Source organism: Sipha flava, unplaced genomic scaffold (genome assembly GCF_003268045.1).
Source record: "Sipha flava isolate LNK unplaced genomic scaffold, YSA_version1 42_pilon_pilon, whole genome shotgun sequence".
NCBI lineage: Eukaryota > Metazoa > Arthropoda > Insecta > Hemiptera > Aphididae > Sipha > Sipha flava.
Genome location: NW_020273159.1, coordinates 370589 through 392177, shown reverse-complemented (window position 1 = coordinate 392177; position 21589 = coordinate 370589). Strand labels below are relative to the sequence as shown.

The 21589-nt window shown below is 34.7% G+C and overlaps 1 protein-coding gene across 1 annotated transcript; it reads left to right on the top strand.

Moving 5' to 3' along the window:
- The first annotated feature begins 7842 nt into the window (after positions 1 to 7842).
- LOC112689103 (ATP-dependent DNA helicase PIF6-like) lies at positions 7843 to 9456 on the top strand. Its single transcript, XM_025562625.1, has one exon. The coding sequence runs from the start codon at positions 7843 to 7845 to the stop codon at positions 9454 to 9456; it is 1614 nt and encodes a 537-aa protein (XP_025418410.1).
- The last annotated feature ends 12133 nt before the right edge of the window (positions 9457 to 21589 follow it).

Here is a 21589-nt window from a genome sequence, read left to right as displayed (position 1 = left end):
TACGAGTCGATAATATTTCTCAATATGATATTGATCGTGGTGCTCGACACGATGGCATAAGAATATTGTTATGTATCGTATCGAAACAAAAAAAAGAAAGAAAAATATGGTAAACGCATCGATTTACTCGTATTTTCATTTAATAAACGAACCGGAATGTTTGTCACGTGCTATCGCTCATCATATACTCTGCTTGGACAATTTTAGCGTCCCCTTAAACGTGCGTTCGTAGTGTTGGTTTGCGGCGTAGAATGTGTTTTCGGGTAGCTGTACCATGTGACGTCGTATGGTAATTATATACGAAACCACGCGCGTTATTCAGTCTCGTAGGCACGCACAGTGGTAGTAGTGTGCGTACAAGACGACATTTAAATATTTCATCTGGACAAAAGCGATATAAATTACGATATTTTACCTACCCGTAGACGGGAAAAGATTAACATAATAACAGTTTCATACGAAGATAACGCGATACACGTATAATAATAATATTAATATATTGTTTAGGATTGAAAAGGAAAAAAACAGACGGTACATCGTTGTCCTCTCGGCGTTTCGGCGTTGTGTACACGAGGATAGCGATCATAACGTTTTTCACGTGCACATATACCTATTACAATGTGTATAAATATATATATATATATATCTGAAATGGACGAGGAAACTAATATACGCATACTCACTGGAATGGCCAAATTAAGAATATTTTGAAATGTTTTTTCTATCTTTAATACTTGAGTTTTATCTAATTATCTTTAGAACATTATTTCGAATCTAAGAATTAATACTTGTAAGAGATTTCTTGCAAATTTCTCATGTGAATTGATATGTGACATCGATATTGTGCTTATCGCGCATTTTTCACGCTCGAGTTGCCAGGATCAAAAGATATGGTGTGATTTGTATGAGAACTCTGCTAGATAAACAAAGGTGACATTTATTTGTTGTTATTTTACATATCTGATTATTTAACACGGTTTTTATTGAATTTCAAATACATTTTGTTTAGTTATGGTTATATTAAAATAAAAACTGTGTTAATTAATCAGATTTATAAAATAAAAACAAATACATTTTACCTTTGTTTATCTTGCAGAGTTCTTAAATCCATTTATCACACCACATCTCTTGATCCTGGCAACTCGATCGTAAGAAACGAATCCCAAATTGATGTCACATCGATGTCACGTACAAGAACTTTGCAAGAAATCTCTTACAAGTATTAATTTTTATATTCAAAATAATGTTCTAAAGATAATTAGATAAAACCCAGGTTTTTAAGATGGAAAAAAAATTTCAAAAGATTCTTCATTTGACCACTCCAGAAAAGACGCATATACTAGTTTCCTTAACAATTTCAGAAACACCCTGTGTGTATATATAAATATATATTACAATGTGTTATATTGTACGCAATATGTACCGTGGTATAAGTTGTTGACGTAACGTGGGGTGATGATATAAGTTACTCCGATTATGCCGTCAGATGTTGGTGGTTATGCATTAGGCCAGGTGTCGCCAACCAGTCGATCTTTCTAGAAATATAGGTCGATCGCGTAAAATAATTGGATAATGGGAACATTAGATTATTATTATTATGAAAAAACAATAAATAACTATTCTTTGGAGGTTAAACCATTTTTTTTTTTTTTTATAATATACTATAGTGTTACAATTGGTTGTTGGATAGATGTTTCAGAGTGATGTTTAAAGGACGTTAATTGAAAGACAGCAATGCGGAACATTAACAGTCACATAGACGTTACTTTAATGCAAAATTAACAAAAATTGCGATGTTTCATGTTTCGTCAAAACCGCTTGGTAATATTGCTAGAATAAATCATTGCACAGTGAGAAAGTATCTAAATTTTCCTGAATGTCAATCACCAGGGACATTAATTTCAAATGTAGCTCACTTGTTTGAAAAGTTTGGCGACCATTGGGCAAAGTTACCATTGGGCAGGTTGGCTAACCATGGGCAAATTATCATTGGGCTTTGACGATGAGTGCGATGTTTTTTTTGGCTGACATTAATTTGTGTCCTATTATACATTTATGATGCAAATTGTCAATATTACTGTTATAATATTGGTTTGCTTAAATTTTAACCGATACAATTACCTATTGTTTTTTTTTTTTTAATTCTTTATAAATTAAAAATTAATTTATTAATTATTTATTATAACTATATATTGAAGCTTTTAAAAAGTTGCCTCACAAATTCAATTTGAGTAATTTTTTTAGTTTTTATTTTTCTTATTTTTTATTAAATTCTTCTATTTCAATCTTTCTTCTGTTTCTGGTGCCTTGACTCCGTAACGCTATATAAGCATCACTTTGTATATTTTTTTAAAATATCTAGAAACACGGGCCGCGACTTTTTTTATTAACTAGACGCAACTTATATTTACCGGTTTTTCTTTATCAAAACGATACATCTCGTGTTGCAGTCGTTGGTAGAAGAAAATTCCGACACGTATATGAAAAAAAAAAACGAAAAAAACTGATAAAAATCATATGATGATTATGCGTCATATATCTTGTATAATGGAAATCCTACATGGACCTGGTTGACGAAAAATAGTAATAAATAATCCATAATAAAATTTAGAAAAAACTTTATATATATGAGTACACGATGAAGCGAATGGTGACAATGTTGACGCGCATTTGTTGGCACGTGAGCTGTCTTGTACACAAACACGATAATATAATATTGTCATCACGTGGGAGGAAACGTGATGTCGTCGGTAGTGAAAAAAAAAAAAAAAACTAAAAACTATCTTTGCTCCGCAGTCGTTTCCTTTTATTATTTACACACATATCCATCTCCGTGTGTTATAATACTGCACGCACTCGGATCCTGAAGAAGTTTTTAAATGGTTATCGTTTTTATAGTGTATACGTCCAAGTTCTATGATATTACAAAGGTACGGGAAGTGAATGTGTGACGGTGGATATTAAAAATACAAAAACATTATTATCTTAAAGACTCAGTGAAGCGAGGAATGTACGAGTATTTGCTCTGCCTTTTCTACTATATCCCGTTCGTCGACATTATTTGTCTAACGTTTTTCACATGCTCGAGTGTTCTTACTCTGTTGGTCTATAACTTTTATACAACGCAAATCGTAAGGTAGAAACGATAGATATTACTACGCAAACCATAGTTGTAATTTAACTGCAATGAACGATGAAATAATATTTTTCGTACTGTACAACTCGGACGACTAGATAAATAGTGTTTGTTGATTTCTTTATTAAATTGTTACAAAGTGTTTACCGTTATAAATGCATTGTTTCAGACTACATTACTACATTTTAAGTATATTATTATTCGAGTAAAATGTTTTCAACATTTTGATATTTTATGACCGATTCGCTTCGAAGTGATCATTTTACGTATACCTACGTATATTATTACTATATAATATAATTATGTATTTTTATAAGATAATGCAGTGATGTACGGTGTGGTGTCAAGGTGTGAACCGGCTCCAAAAATAATAATAACAATAAAAATACATTTTATATTACAGGCGCGCGTTATATCGTGTGCAGAGGTAGTTCGTGGTCATACACACACACACACAAACGCACACCATCATCATTAATAAGACTATTTTATTGTCCTGTCACACCGAGAGCGCATAGTATACATACATATGTATGTATATACGTATCTAATGCGCACCGTATTTGATGTTATAATGCTCTTTTTATTTTCTTTCAGAAACCCACTGACAATAAATCGGCTATTCTGTGTTTGTATGTGAATGTGCTAGTGCTCGCGCGTGTGTATGTGTACGCATGTGTGTGCTGGTTACGTGCGTGTATGTATGTCGTTATTTTACTTGAAAACTTCATATTATACTCGATCGCGTTGTACGACTCATTACAATAAAATATATCAAAGCATGTGATGATGTAGGCATACAGAATGCCCACCAGTACCTATTTATAAATGTATATACATATTTATACGTAGTGTATATATATATATATATTATACGTATATATATATATATATATATATATATATATATATATATATTATACGTATTAAACTATTAAGTGAAACTGCCAAAAAAAAAAAATAAAATAAAAAATAAATGTATGATTGTGTACAGGGCGTGATTTAAAGAAATATTAAGGAAATGTGCACTCATCATACTTTATTAATAATGAATAAAAGAGAAAATAACATCTACATTAGGGGCCGCCAACCTTTTCAAACAAGTGAACTACATTTGATGTTTTAAATCTCTGGTGATCGAAATCTAGGAAATTTTAAGGAGAGACTACTTGTGTTTGTTGGAAAAAAAAAAAGGTCAGTAATTGTTTATTGTCTCTCTATTTTTTCTTCATAATAGCAGTAAATAATAATAATCAAATATTCTAATATTAGAGATACCTAGCATTGATTTTGCAGAAAAACTTCGAACAGTCGATCAAGATCGAATTAAATTAAATAAAAATACATTTTTGCGTTCCATCCCGCAGTAATTGCTACACATTAAATATTAAATAATCGATTCCTACTAACAATATCTTTAAAATAGACTGTTATTATTATTTTCGTCGCATAAAGTGGGACGAGCACATTTTTTTTAGACTGTTAGATGGTGTGGGTCAACAGTAGTGTTTCGTCAATGGACCTTTAAGCTGTCGGAGAACAGCATACACATGTATTGAATAGGTACAAGCGTCGAACGACGAAAAAGGAAGAAAAAAGCATACGATCGACTTGTATAATGCAAGCGCTGTGCTCTGTAGCAAGATATGTTTCGGATGTAAATATTATATTATACGAGTATGAATTGTACCATACGTGTTGTAACGCAGAAGACCTGATTATAGTAACAACAAAGTTAAAATAAATTGTACGGTGCCTCTTATCGAGGTAAAATTGTCAGCGGACAAAACGTTTGCCTCTCGACGAGTGATTTTTGAGAAAAACGATATTTGTGCTATTGTAACGTGGTTTATTAAATATGTAATGTTATGAGAATAGAAGCGGCGGAGTGGAATTGGTGTACGCCCGCACTGCGGCGTGTAAAAATCACTGTGGGAACGTATTTTCCGAATCCATTAATATGTACAAATGCTTAGTGGTGAAGACTGGAATAAACGGGGGGGGGGGGGAATGTGATAATCATACGGGCCTTACACATTATGGGAGTTCTGCCGCGCAAACCTCGCCGTTACACCTGTTCGTCGGTCGTGCCCATGGACAAGTATACTGGTCGTGCCGCGCGCGTCGTCGAAAAACGAAATTCAATGCGTCGTCGTCGGTAGAATACTTTTTCAAATCGTCAATTATATTATCACCTGATGTTATCAGATACAAAGCGCGTTACGTTTTGGGGGGGTTTCGTGTTTCTGTGCCGTGACAATGGGCACGCACTGGAAAACGCAAGCACACAAAACGTCCATGTATATATAATGTATTATGTTATAATCTCAGTTCGTTTTATTATGCACTCGGAATACCGTCCGATGGGTCGAAAAGGGTTGAGAACACGATTTTTTATGCACCCGTATACGCGCGTTCGTGTTCGTCGTTTCAATCGAACCACTCTTGTCCATTTTTCCTGTAATAGATCTTTTCCTCGCCCTCTCGCTCTCGGCCCTCGGCGATTGCAGTAAATCTCCTAACACTGTATCCGACCGTCGTCACGAGTGTTCTGTTCCACGTACCTTTCCGGTGTACAGTGTGACAATACCAGTGCTCCGTTCGTTCTCCATTTTGAAGCCGTACGGCCAGAACTCGGATTTCGATGAGAATTTGCAACCGTATTTTATATTGGTGGGTGTTCCACACCATTCGCTCAAGTATTTAGTGAGTTTCGAATAAATACGATTATACGATTGCTGTCATCCTTATGGTTCATCAACGTGATACCTGTTTTGTACCTGTTAAGGATTTTAACACGTTATAGGAATTTCCATTTTTTTTAACACTTTTTCCAAAATCAAACCTGTAAATAAACGTTTTCGAAAAACCAATACAATTAATTTTCTGCGCGTTTTAAGAATTATTAATGCTGTTTTCGTTAGGAGTCCTATCCATATAAACTAAAACATTATTTTCCTTTTTCGACCAACAATTATCCAATTAACAATTATCTTGGACACGAATTCGTTATTATTTAAAATAAAATAAATAACGTGTTAAATACACGTGTATACTCGTAATATATTGCGAATCGACACGCATCATAGTCGTCTGATACTATTTATGTATTTATTTACTTGTTTATGCGGTTCTGCATAAATTAATCACAAGTCGTATTGAATATACGATTTAGCATAGTACATCACGCATTCTGCCATTCTTATATACGTGTCTATATTGGATTCATGAGCAAGTACGTATTTGTTACGTTCTTCTGCAGAGTCACCCTAATAAATAATTAAAAGTTTACTAGACAAATAAATTTATATATATACACTATCTATATCTATATCTATATATATATATATATATATACTATATAAAATAGAACCCCCTTTTTTGTATGTACGCGCATAACTCAAAAAGTACTCAACGGATTTTAGTACAGTTTTCACTAATCAATAGGTCTAGATTTAGGGTTATAGGTAACCATTTGAATATACTTAAATAACAAAAAATTATCACCTGTGCACAGATTTCTCTTGCGCAGTGGTACTTTTGTAAGATTTCAAAGACAGCGACTCGAGTTCAAACCACAATAACAGACACTTTTTTTTTGCATTTTTTTCCCACTTTTCACTCAACTTATCTTAGTTTTGTTTGTAGAAACATAATAACTGAGTTATTTCAGTATAGTTACTATAGTTACTATAGTTCCTGTGTATGGACCGTATTTCTTTTTTTTTTTAGTTATCTCTGCAACGTCTGCAATGAATTACGATTTTACTATTGATTACAAAAATGATCCGATGGTTACATTAGGTGCAATGTCTATTGTTTGTCAATATTGTTTAGCTCTAAAATGGAAAGATATATTTGACTATATTTGATATATGATATATTATATATATGATATATATATGATATATATGATATTTGATATAAATATTTGACGCACACATATAAACGTGGAACTGTGTAGCTCTGTAAAATCAATAAAATATATTACCAAATATATAAACAAAGGTAGTGATCAAGCTACATTTAGTTTATACAATCGAAATGAAGTGGAATAATTTCAATCTGGTCGATATATATGTAGTTCTGAAGCGGTTTGGCGTATTTTATCTTTTGATGTACACGAACGAGCGCCTGCTATTATTCACTTGGCAGTTCACTTAGAGAATGGACAAAGGGTTTTTTTTACACAACATAATGTCAATGACATTGTGAACAATCCACGTGATACTACATTGACTGCTTTTTTCAAATTATGTGCTAAAGACGAATTTGCTAAAACCATAACATATGACAAGGTTCCAAATTATTATACTTGGAATCAATTTATCAAAAATTTCCAACGACGAAAATTAGGAACCCCCGTCGAAAATCATCCTGGGGTAAAAAAAACTGATACCCTTGGCAGAGTGTATGTAGTTCATCCGAATAACAGTGAATGTTTTTACTTAAGAATGTTGCTCCACGTGATCAAAGGTCCAATTTCTTTTGCAAGTCTACGAACTGTGCAAGGAGTGACGTACGATACTTTTCAAGAAGCATGCAAAGCAATGGGTTTGTTAGAAGATGATTTACAATTGTAAAACACATTATCTAAAGCTACTGTATGTTGTACTTCACCGTCTATAAGAAATTTATTTGCCATTTTGATAGTATTTTGCCAAGTAACAGACCCGATAAGGCTTTGGCAAAATCATCGTGCAAGTATGGCTGAAGACGTATTGTTTCGAAAACAAAAAGAATGTCCATCAGATGATATAAATTACGATGAAAATATTTTTAATGAAGCTTTACTTGAGTTGAATAAAGTGGTGCAATCAGTTTCTGGCAAAAATATCACTGATTTTGGATTAATTCTATCGAACAATATAGATCTGAATACCAATACTGAATACTTGCGAGAGACGTCCTACGATAGTGTCCGTCTATTACAGGTCGTTCAAAATGAGAGACGTTTAAACTCTGATCAGAAAACGGTTTATGACGCAGTAATGACATCTATTAATAATTACGAAGGCAAAACATTTTTCCTTGATGCCCCTGGAGGTACAGGAAAAACATTTTTAATTAACTTATTGCTCGCCAAAATAAGAACAGACAGAAAAATCGCTCTTGCTGTGGTTTCATCTGGAATTACAGCTACGCTTTTAGAAGGTGGTCGAACTGCGCATAGCACTTTCAAGATCCCGCTAAAAATGTCCTACGATGACACATCAAGTGTCTGTAATATATCCAAACAAAGCAACACTGCTCAATTGATGCGGGATTGTGTATTCATTGTTTGGGACGAAGCATCCATGACCCACAAAAGCTCGGTTGAGGCATTGGATAGAACCTTGCGGGACTTACGTAATAAAAATACATTAATGGGTGGCTGTACAGTCTTATTTTCTGGAGATTTTCGTCAAATCTTGCCAGTTGTAGTAAGAGGAACGAGAGCTGATGAAGTCAATGCATCATTAAAGAGATCTTACATTTGGCCAGACATAACTATATTGAAACTTAAAACTAATATGAGAATATTATCATCTGACCAAGGAAATAAAACTTTTGCTGATGCTTTACTCCGTGTTGGTAATGGTCAGTCACTGACTAGAAATGGTAAAATTGATCTGTCTGAGCTTTGTTTTTTGATGTCTAATTTTATGGACCTAATTGAAAATGTTTACCCAGATTTACCTAATATTTCAACTAAAATGCCAAGTTGGTTTCAAGAAAGAGCAATATTGTCACCAACTAACGATCAAGTCAATAAAATAAATGACATGATACTGTTAAAATTCAACGCACCAACAAAAGTTTACTATTCCATTGACACTGTTTTAGATGCAGAGGAGGCGATACATTATCCAACTGAATTTTTAAATTCTTTATCACCTTCAGGGGCCCCACCACACAAATTAATTCTAAAAATAGGGTCTCCTATAATTTTACTTCATAACTTAAGTCCACCTAAATTATGCAACGGTACAATATTACAAATAAAGTCTTTAAAAAACTGTCTGCTTGAGTGTATAATCCTTACTGGCTGCGGAGCTGGGGAAATGGTCTTGGTTCCTAGAATACCAATGATATCAACCAATTTGCCATTTCAGTTCAAACGGCACCAATTTCCCGTGAAATTAAGCTTTGCAATGACTATTAATAAGGCACAAGGTCAAACATTAAACGTTGCAGGTTTAGACTTAACCGTCCAGTGTTTTTCCCATGGTCAATTGTACGTAGCTCTGTCACGTGTCACATGCAAACAAAATCTATTTGTGTTGGCCCCAGAAGGTGAGACACTTAACGTGGTGTATCCAGAAATATTTAATACTTAAGACAAATTGATATAATTAACAAAAAAAATAAAAATAAAATCGTACATCATACATCATAACGAAACAAATATATTCCACACGTATATAAAACAAATTAATCAAATTAAATATCTGATATAATTCATATCAAACTTTTCACATATTCCTAAACATATATAAATGTACTGAAATCTAGCAATAGCAAAGCATTGCCGGGTCAGCTAGTAATAATAATAATATAATATAAATAATTAAATGGGCGTGAAAAAAAAAAATAAATAAATAAAAAAAATCACAAAAAACCTGACCGAGAATCGAACCGAATCTTCTCTCGAAATTTCCATCGACCACAGTAAAACGGACTGTTTTGAGGAATACTTGTGTGAAACAGAAAAAAGATGACGTGCCTCCTTATCTAACCGGTCGAAGGCTTTACATTACTTCTGGCGACCCCGCCAGTGTAATGCAATCCTCAATATAGCCAGTTTTTTAATTCGACACGTCATCTACGTTATACGGCGTCCGAATGGGCAACTAGGACGCACAGGTGTTTAACAATTTTTACTACTATTTAAAGTACAGTTTTGACATTTAACTAGATAAAAAAAATTGATAAGTATCTATGATACTTATCGTACGATGATAACAGCCGCATACGTTTTCTGCCGGTCACCCACGGAGTCTTCCGCTGAACGATACTGCAACAGAGCAACACAAGGAGCGTCTAAAAACCATAGAGTCATATAATATTACTCTATGCTAAAAACAGAATTTAACCGTGATGATACTGTGCATGCGGCGGGAGCTGTTATCATTAATATTTCGGTGCGCTTGCAGCGTGCGATAGCACCAAAACCCAATACGCGCTTTTTCTAACTCTTGTAATAATTATAAAAGTTACACGATCGGTAATTTTGTTTAAATTTACAACCGACGGCATGTATGAATAATTTACATAGTGGTTGAATAAAAATAAGCCACCCAGGCAGGGGTACTGGCATGTTATCTCGAGATTTATTTATTTTTATTGTAAAGCTAATGACTGTGGTAGTGGGGTGGTCGAAATAATGGTCAATTAAGATTTTAGACTTTGCACCGTCTTCTGTTTTTAATCTTCTTGGAGGGTTGTCGAGCCAAACATTAAGTCTGAGTCGAGTCGATAAATGGATTCCGGTGATAATGATATTTACATAAAAAGATTCGAGAGATTAGCGAGCAACTGAAACTGATTCAGACACTTTTGTGATCGTTTGAATAAAGTTGTTGGATATCGGAAAGTTTGTATTTATTGTTTACGACGATTGGACGTCGTATAAGTTTATAGGCGATCACGGAACGAATTTTGAGTTGCAATAAATTTGGAGTTCAGACAAAGCCAGGAAAGGTTTGCCGGATACATTTAGTGCAAATGTAGAGAAAACGAGAGAGCAAGAATTCTGCCTGAAGTTTAAAAAAATCGTTTGCTTTTTACGTGTGTGGTACTACTACATTCGTATGACTACAGGTTTTTGCTTTCCTATCGTAATTTCGGAGAGAAAAAAACCGATTGATAGATCGCGAGTATTTAGAAACCCATTTATAATTGCCCACTTGTGTTATTACAACGACAAGTCGATTAAAATCGTTTTATAAACAGTGTTGCTGTTCGGGATAAATACTCTCATGTGGAGTATTATTGTCGGAGAGTAGATTAACCACGCGCGAGCGAAATTATGGATATCTATATCTAATCCAGTTTTGAAGCGCGTCCGTCAATTAGCCCGCCGGTAATTTATGTACTCGGTACTTGACGTGGGCGTGTACGTTCTCATTTAAAAAGGTTTAGAACTTATAAATATGTGTACAGGGTGATCCATGACGATCTACTGCTTGATGCTATATACCCTGTACGTAATATAGGGTGTAGTAGGTTATTTTCGTGGCATAGGCAATTTCGTGATATTATTTGTTGGATGTGTAATGTAATTCCCTATTACACAATTTACTTGAAAATTACATTGATCCTTAAAGTTACTATGTTTATAATTACATTATACATCCAATAAATAATATCATAAAATTGACTATACCACTATGCCACGAACATACTTAACTTCACGCTAGTGATATTATAATTGTGGTTTTTTTTAACAATTCAAATGGTTTTATTTATTTTTATTTCATTATTTAAATGTGAAGAAATCCAATAAATTATACATTAAAATACTAGTACAATCAATACAGTGACGAGAAACAATAAATCAAATTTAAAATAACATAACGTAGAATTACATAAACAGCAATAATTGACACGCTTAATAATTAGAAAATAATTAAAATGGTAGGTAAAAACGTTGTAACATGCACGTAATTTATATTTTTTTGTGAAAAATATAGCACAATTGCACTTCATGAAGAATTGATGTTGTCTTTTAACAATTTTCAAATAACTCAATAGAATTGCTAATGTTTGTGGACAAAAAACTACAAATTTTAATTTTTTAGTACGAAAACTTGATCATATTAATTTCAAATATTCTTGTATATACATTTAATTTAATTTTAAATTGTTGTACAAGTTTCCATTATACATTTTACATTTTTTCTTTTTCTTTTTGAGATTTTATTATTTTTATTTTCTTATACTTTTCACTTTTAATGTCTTACTATATATAATTAAATTTATATTAACAGAAAAATATATAGTGTAAAACTGAGATCTATAACATTAGTGAAATAATTCTGATTCATTGTTCGTTTTAGTTTCTTTTTAAATATACCGACCCATACAATTAGTGGAAAGGTCGATTTAGGGAAGGGGTGGTCAACTTTAATAGATTTGAGATTGACCTCTGAGTTTTTCTAGGTTATCATGATCAACCAAAAAAAAAAAAAAAGGTTGTCAATACACAAAAAATATAGGTTGCTTCAAAAACAATGCAGGATTTTAGTCTACTATAAATTATTTTTATTTTTTTAAAAAAAAGACATAAAAAATATATCATTCTCTTTAAGAGAATTGAAGGCTTAACAGTGAAAAACAGTATCGGAAATATACCCCTTTCTACTATCCCTGCAAGTGATTATTTTTTCCATAAAATTTACCATCACTGGATAACATATTGTCCTATCGTGTTTGTTGAAGACACAACGAATTTCTTGCTTGAGTTCCAAGACATTTCAAACTCAGTCAATCCAAGGCAGACTGAGTGCTTCTATTTGCGACTTTTATTGGTTAACGTCACCGGCCCATTGTCATTTCAAGATTTATGCAAAGTGAATGGACAACAGTAATCGACGTTTAAAAATACATGTCTTACGTGTAAAGTAAAAAAATAAATCGTTGGTGTTTTATAATTCTTATAGGTTGTCATCTTCCACGGGGCTCCATTCCTCTTTCAATCATAAACACCATCCCAACATACAATAAGTCGGTAATTTTTTATACTAGAAATACTATGAATATATGGCGAAATGACGTTTGCTAGGTCAGCTAGTTTATAATATTATTGTTATAACAACTGTATAAAATACATCGAAAAAAAAACGAATAAACACTTATTACGTTGATCGATCGATCACGAGAGACTGCGAATCGAGTTCGTATTCAATTTATTTCCGTATTTGAACAGATCGCGTTGCTGCTGCTGCAGGTATTCACATCGGAACGCATGTACGTGCATATTATTATTATTGCGTACGCAAACCAATCTTTGCAGGCATCGTGTCGGTCACGTTCGTTATGGATCGAAAAGAAAAATCTAACCGATCCGTGTTGAACGTGTTATCTTATGGATCCGAGTGCATAATACATGTATTGGAAATTATGAATGAATGAATTTTGTTTCTACTTAAAAACTTTGCACTTCCTTGCTAGTTCATTCAACAATTTAATCTTAAAGACTAGGTAAGTTGGATGAATTTAACATTTAATTTTTATATGAATTTTAGTCCCCCAGTTATAATTCTTAGTCTACTAACGGTAGCTACATTTTTAATTTTAATTTAAAATATTTATTTTTTTTGGTTGTACGTATCATTGTAATACGATGATTGTATGTAAGGTTTTACTACATAAATATTACTAAGAAATTTTTAATAAATTAAACACAAATATAGTCGTAAAAGACGTACGATTATTAATAACTTGAGATAACGATTAATAAGTAATGAAATATTAATGTTGCAAAAATTGCAATTAATGTTACAAAAAACTGTTATGACAGTCAATTAGAAAACATTAACAATGAGGAACATTTAAAGCAGCTAAAGAGTATCGTTGAAAAATCTGTTTTCCCAAATTTATACAAAATGCTACATTTAACGTCTGTAGTTCTAACAAGTTCCGCATCTTGCGAAAGAACATTCTCAGTCTCAGCAATGCGTCAAATAAACACCTACATAAGGTCAACTATATAACCAAATCAATTTTCCAAGTTAGCAATCATAGCAATTGAAAGAGATTTGTCAAACATTCTAAACAAAGAAGACATTTTAAATAATTTTGCCAATACTGATCGGAGGCTTAAGCTGTAATAGTTATAAAATTCCTTTAAGTTTTTAATTTTTAAGAAAATTTAACTCGTATCTAAAATAAAACTTAATAAATATATTATTATTTTAATGTTTACCTCAATATCACTTTTTTTACTATCTGTTTTATACATTGTATATTTATGAAATAATAATGTAATTTAATAATGAATATTACTTGAGGGACGAGTTTGGGTTAGGTTAGGTTAGTGGGGTTAGGTTAGTGGGTTAGATTTTGGACCGGGTGTTAGTAATGTGCAAACAATTCCCGCCCGGTTCTCGGTTCAAAAAAAAAAAAAAGGTTAGTGAGTTAGGTTTAGGTGTGGGTTAACCCTACATTTTTTACTTATTTAAAAAAAGTTAGGGCTGAATCCCCCCTAACTTGAGGATATAGTTACGTCTATTAACGTCGGAGTATTTGTTAACAATTCTATAGCCTAATAATTTCCTTCGGCAGTTCCTTAACTTTATATTTTGCTAATTTTCGTTTTAACAATTCATGGTTCTTGTCTTATTGATATAGTGTCCTTTATGGCTTATATAGACCAACTGAAAAATACACTTGATATATAATCCCCTCAATTCATAGCCAAAGTGATTACTAGGACGTTGTGCTGACATGAAAAATAGATTTTAGCAATTATTTATTAAGTATCTATAATATTAATTGAAATAGTGTTATCTACTAATCCATTAATCTGCATTCTATCTTAAAGCCGAAACGACCATTTGTTTACGTGTTTTAACAGTTTAAGTTGTAACATTCAAAAAAAGTAACCAGGAATACCATATATTTTATAGGGGTTTATTTTTGTTTTTGGGTATTTTGATTTAATTTTTATCCTGTTTTTCCTTTACAACAAGTAAATTGACATGAAATGTCCCTGTTTTTTTTCTAAAAGTAGTCATCTTAAATTATCTAACCCGTATGGTCCCACATTATCGAACGTATAGTACATAATATATTTTATATAGATTCCATTGTTCAACAATCGCGTATACGTAACTTAACCATTAACACCAGTATATATATATATATATATATACAAAGGAACACAATACGTATACCTGCATAATCGTCATCCCTTAACCCAATATACGCGCGTGGGCACAATGCGCCGACGTTGTTCAACTAAACGCATTGTGTAATGGAGGAAAAAAATCTTATAAGAATAATACCTAACCTTCTTTTATATTGCCTTCGGAGGTTAGACGACACTACAAGAACGTATACATTTATATTATATATGGTATATATTATTATATACAGGGTGGATCGGCGAGTGTTTTTCTTTGTTGGCTATGTAAGGAAAAACGGTCAATCACTGCGGTGGCAGCACATCCTGTAAATAAAATATTAATATCTAATCCGATGCGTTGCGTAGTGTACGTACGATTAAATATATTTTTACCTATACCGCAAACGAAGATACGAAGATCCCGAGCATAGTGCGTGCGTGTGCCCGCAACAGCGCCCAACTCGGACGTGCATGTGCATATAGTGTATCCCTGTACAGCAGGTATATAGCCCACGTTTAGGGGTGAAAAAAATAACGTTCAGCACATGGCCTTCACTCTGGGACGTACAAAGGAATGCACAGCGGTGAAGAGGTGTACGTTTTACAGGATTGGTGTGCAAGACGATATTGTCGCCGTTTCGACCGGGAAACGACCACGCCACCGACGCACGACCCTAATAATATACGAGTACTTAAATCGACGCGGCAGCTCGACACTGAACATATTGCACCCAGTACATATTATCGGTACGTAATTTATTGCGGGCCGCGACAACGCGCAAGAACTCTATCACCGGGTGACACTTGCCGCTTTAAATTTACAATAACATATTCAATGCGTGTCGCATTTCAAGTCCGTGTGTCCCGCGACCGCACGAACCCGAATTGACTTAAACCGTCGGGAGAGGAACCTTAAACATTTCTTCCGAGTACATCACCTACGTGAATTTAGATACTGCCACCTACCGAGATGTTCGTCCTTTGCCACTCGTACGATTCTATATGCAGGCTTGTTCAGAGCCATCGACAAATCAAGTCGGAGTAGTTTCCTGATGACCAATTAGTTTTCGTATGGCTTTAATTGCCCTGCAAAATTTCGAAAAAAAAAAAATCATCGTGAACAGTAAGATGTAAGATCACCGTATCGCGTTTACATGTGAACTTAAATTATATGTAGTGGCACCGAATACGTACTTAAGGTGCATAACCCAACCAATCAAGAACGATGGGTAGGTAGTTGGTTGATATTTGGTGTGTGGTTAAACAGAACGGTGTAATTAATACATAATATACCGAATAAATCTTTTTAAGCAATTTTATAAATTTAAAATCATTAATAAAGTGCTACGCACCACATTATATAAATTAATTCGACATCATTAAGCACTTGTTTAGTGTATTTATAGGTTCTGCCAGTCAAAATATCGTACTTGCGTTTTTGTGAAATATGTAGACGGATCCAAAAATGTTTTTCGCGATTTTGCGTTTTTAGGGAGGATAATAATTACTTTTGCGTTTCGTGACACGTAAAAGTCATTAATTTTCGGGCACGATGAAAAAATAACAAGACCGTTGTAAAACGATACCCTGTTTACATTTTTTGTATATTGATATTACGGGCTGCTTATAGATGGAAAATGTTTGTTATGCGACGGAACGTGTATTGCACGTTTGCAACGGACGTAAAGTATTCCAACGCACAGCATGCGATTATATAGTGCACAACGATAAATATTTGTATAAATATTTATCTCCCAAAGCGTACATTGATGTTGTGGCTAATCGGACGTTATAACACGTGTTTCCGCAAATAACGCATGTTTCGATGAGAATAAGTTTCGAAATGATTTAAGCAATATTATATCAACACACGCACACACATATGGATACATAATTATTTATTCAACGTTGCTCGGACGACATTGATGAGTTCGATCACGTACATTTCGGGAGAGTAGACTAAACGTGGCACGGCGTTCCAAAACGTGATTAATGGATATTTAGTGTACAGATCTTCGCGGATAAAGCCGTACGTTGTTTTTTTTTTTGCAATTGATCCGAAATGATAAACGGTCTGCGCGCTATGTCTACAATAACGAGGCAGTGCCTCCTCGTCCACAACGCTGTTGTGTGCACACGTAAAGTGCGAATCGTTTAGGAAAAAGGACGTCTCGAGATTGTAAAAATTGTTCACGTCCAATTGGCTACCGACCGATCATAAATCTTCCCGCGGCGTACATTATGACAATGGTGTGTTTTATTTTTTTTTTTTTTTCGCGTTTCCGAATAAAAAAATAATAAATCAATCGTTACATTTCGTACGTATTATTCATTTCGTTTTCGTTCCGAACCTAACACGTACGTACGAATGCGCGTACACCGCGCACGGGACTGCGAGGAAACGATCCCCGAACGTACACGTTCTACAACACCCGCGGCGCGTCTCGCCCGTAACGTCCCCGGACGTGGCGATGGAACGGCGCGCAAAAGGCACCGACTACCTGCGGCGCGTGTCCCGCAGGGTCGGTCGTCCGGACGGTCCGTGAGGGCGTGCCCGTTGCGCGGACACGATTTGCCGGGCCGAAAACGACGCGACGAGGTTTTCGATCGTCGTCGGCAGCTGAACGTGTCGGGTTCTCGAGATGAAAGATGGAAAACGCGTTCGCTCCGGGGCGCGGACGCCGTTTTCTGTTCCGACCCGTCTCGGAGCGTCCGAACGAATTCCATGTTCGGTCTTATCGTTACGGTTTCACGACGAACAGTTTGATAACCAAACAATGATGCCGATCGCGTCTACGGCGTTCTCTCGACCGCATGCGCAGGACGTGTACGTGCCAGAGATGACAAATCCATGGCACACGATGGATTTAAATATTGCTATCTTTAATAATAAATCACAATATCGCAACGTTAATATTTTATTCTTACGATTATTGTTGACGTCTATCACATAATTGAACTGCAGGTTCGTTAAGAACGTAGATAGAACGATGTGACATGATGCAATGCGGTAGCGTTACCAATTTTGTCTATCTTTTTTTCGACACATTTGTGCGAGTCACTATTTTCAAAAATTAATTTTATAAAATCTGATCTAATAAACTGACAGACTGTTGGATATAGTACCGCGTGAACCCAATTAAAAGTTACCGATTACAAAACCAAATATCAACGAACAGGCAATTCAACAAAATAAATCAAAAATCAAATAATATCAAACAATAATCTTATACACATTTGAATATTATTTATTGTTTTTATAATATTTAATGGCACGCTTGAAAAAAAAGGTAATTTTTGGCAGCATGTAGCGTCAAAATAATTTTCCACCCCTGATATATACCATACATACGTTCGGCGTTTGCTCGACGTATAGCGTGTCTGGAAAAGACCAATTTCGTCATCGTCTCCGATGATCGTACACGGAGAACGTTAAGGAACACTTGACATTTTCGTTCACGAACACGCCAGTCTAGTGACACGTTGACAAATTCGTACATCCAATTCTACATGTAGATGAATTGTCGGGGATAAAGTTACATCTTAGAGTCGTACTGCGACACGGCCCGAATAAACAGTGACGTGCAGGGGATTTGTCAACACGGTGGTTTTAAATGTGTTCATCGTTTCATACAGTTTGGAAAAATATAAATATATCTATAAATAATATTTATAATATATATATAAATATAAATATCATCTGACAGTGAGTATTTTACAGGAATATAATATTTCACGTATTAAATTTTGATATTTATTTATGTACAAAGAAATTACATCGTTTAAATACACTGGATCTTACGGCGGATTTCGTTTAAGAGTCAACACGCCGGTGCGGAGAGTCGGACCAACGAAATAAATAGTTGGACTCCTCTGAATGTATACGATGCATACAGGGTGCGCCGAGATCGTATTTTCCAATATTGTTTTCCATCCCAGCGTGGCCACCGCATCCGGAAAAAGCACCGCTGCAGTCGCACCATCACCCTGTGTATGCACGTGTATTAAGCCGGTCCCATATTATTCGCAAGTGTCCACGATTAATTCACAATTAAATTAATCGTCAACACTGGCGAGCAGTGGTGGGACTGGACACTTGCTATAATCACGCACTTGCGATGGCACTCGTAGATGATCGCCCAGAAGAGGCAGTAAATTGTTCCGAGTCAAAGCGAGCCTAACTGCAATCGGGAGTAATCGAGTACGATCGAAAACAATCAGATAGTAAATTACACGTGATTCGGTAACCTTTAAGCTTTGTAAATACTCGTAGTAGCTCGTACTCGGCTTTTAATCCGATTAGTCTGGGCGGTCACTCCGAAGATCGTGCAATTAATCGGAAAACTCACTCGTCTCAACACTTGTGATTATTAGCGAGTAGTGTGAGACCGGCTTTATAATATTCATCATGTTAAATCCACCTTATTCCGTCGACAACACGTTCACCCCTCATCGTATGCGTCGACTCCGGGTGGCGTAGGGGTTTAACCGTTAAAACTCGTGAGAGTTACGATCAACCCGGGCACCATATTCACGTTTACATATATATTACACCCGTATTGTATAATCTTATATTATTACATTGAGCTGTACATTATATTATTTTCCAGTGGGTTAACGACGCGTCGATTTTAGCCGCGGCGGCCTGCCGTGGCGGTCTCAGCGGGGCGGACAAAACGCGAAGGGAGAGAAAAGAAACAAACGTATAAATAAAGAAAAGGTGAAGGCAAACATCATACGTCGCACGTTTTGTGCATCGTATATGTATGCACGAGGAGTGAAAAAAAAGAATATATACATATAAGTATATTGTACAAAATTTAACGAAATCCTGTCGAAGTCTTTATTATCGCCTGTATAGTGTCGGATTTATTATTACTATTATTATTATTATTATCATTATGCAGTACACTAGGGTGCAACATGTGGGTCAGTTTTCGATTATTCCGCCAGCACGGTTTTTTCTTCGGCTCACCCGCGATAACAACAACAATAATAATAATAATAATGCGTTTTAAAAACGCAGCTGTCCGCGCAGCGTGTACAGCAGCCGCACAGCGTCTTCTTCTGCCTATCCGCGTCCCTGCACCAGGTCACAGAGCTTCGGGACGGGTGTGCACAACAATAATACAATCCACCGCGCCGCGAGATTACCGCCGCGGTAATACAATAAGACGTTTCTCGCCATCGTCGTACATCTCAATTTTTCGTTTGAAGCGTCTCCTCGCCGAGACCATCGCATCGTGTACAACGCGCGTTACAATGCCGTGTCTTCGCTACGCATAAATGTACACGTACGGTTTGCCTCTTTTTCCTCCGACCGAACGCCTGTAAAACACCGACGAGTGTTGTATTTTTTCATTTTAATCCGTAACAAATATTAAAAAAATAAAATAAAAATAAAAACATTACAATGGACGGTATTGCCATTAGCGTTATTGCCTGTTTAGCATATTTCTTCCGGACACTGTTTGTGTACGTACACATAATATGTCGAGTGTGCACAAAATCCGTTGCATTATGAATGAAAAATACACTAACGTTACGTAGTCTGGCATGTATACCTGTTATTTTTTTTTCGAATATCTATTGGAGTTCGCATCGGAAATACGATACAGCGGTCGTCGTTTATTGGACACACGGTCGATCGACTCGTTTATTGATTGCACCTAAAACAGGCTGTTCCGGTTTGTACGTGCACTAACACACAGTGTATACAATTTGTCTATTCGACTCACTACACCGGTCAATGGGATCATTTGACAATTAGATTACTAAAACAATATAAATAATTTTTATTATAATATACATATATATATATATAGAAATTTTATAGAAATTTTAATTCTATATTGTTACATTCCCTTTAGGATGAGTAGAAAAAAAAAAAATGATATTTGATGATTTTTAAAGCCCATAGTGTTAATAGTTTTTGAATTTTTTAAATCAGCAAGAAGGATAAGACGAAAGATGTGTTTAATTAGTGTGATACTTATTGTTTGAAAATATGAAAAATACTTGTGAAAAATTGGTACTTTCAATAGAAAAAGATGTTTTTAAATTAAGTTTGTTGGAGGAGAGAGCAGGACAGTTAAGTAGTGAGTAAAGCTCATGAAAATCACAATTATTGTTGCCAAACTTTGGAAAGATATAAATGTGCTCTAGTTGAGCATGCATGATAGGCATTTACACAAATATATTATGTACACATACCTTTCTCACAGAGCTAATATCTCAATATATTTAAACTTCATTAAATATTCGAAAAAAAATTATATTTGTTATTTTTTATTTTTTCAGTTCTTTCGCCTTTTTTATTCGTTTATTTTATGAACTCAAATTATTTGATTTCAAAGCGAATCTAATTAGTGGTAACTTCTGTATTTGAAAATAATGTCTCGATAATTTTTTATACTGATATATTCGTTGACAATATTGTCCAATTGTTAAACAGAGCACTACAAATATATCGTTTGTATGCATCGTTATTATCTTTTAGAAAACAAACAAATATACGTATAATTATAAATATTTAATGGTATAATACGTAATTGAAATTTTTTATTAAATGCGTGTACAAAAACGTAAGTTTTTATTTTGACTATTTAGCTTCAATTAAAATA

Coding starts and splice junctions, on each gene's coding strand:
- LOC112689103 (XM_025562625.1), top strand. CDS start 7,843: ATGGCTGAAGACGTATTGTTTCGAAAACAAAAAGAATGTCCATCAGAT.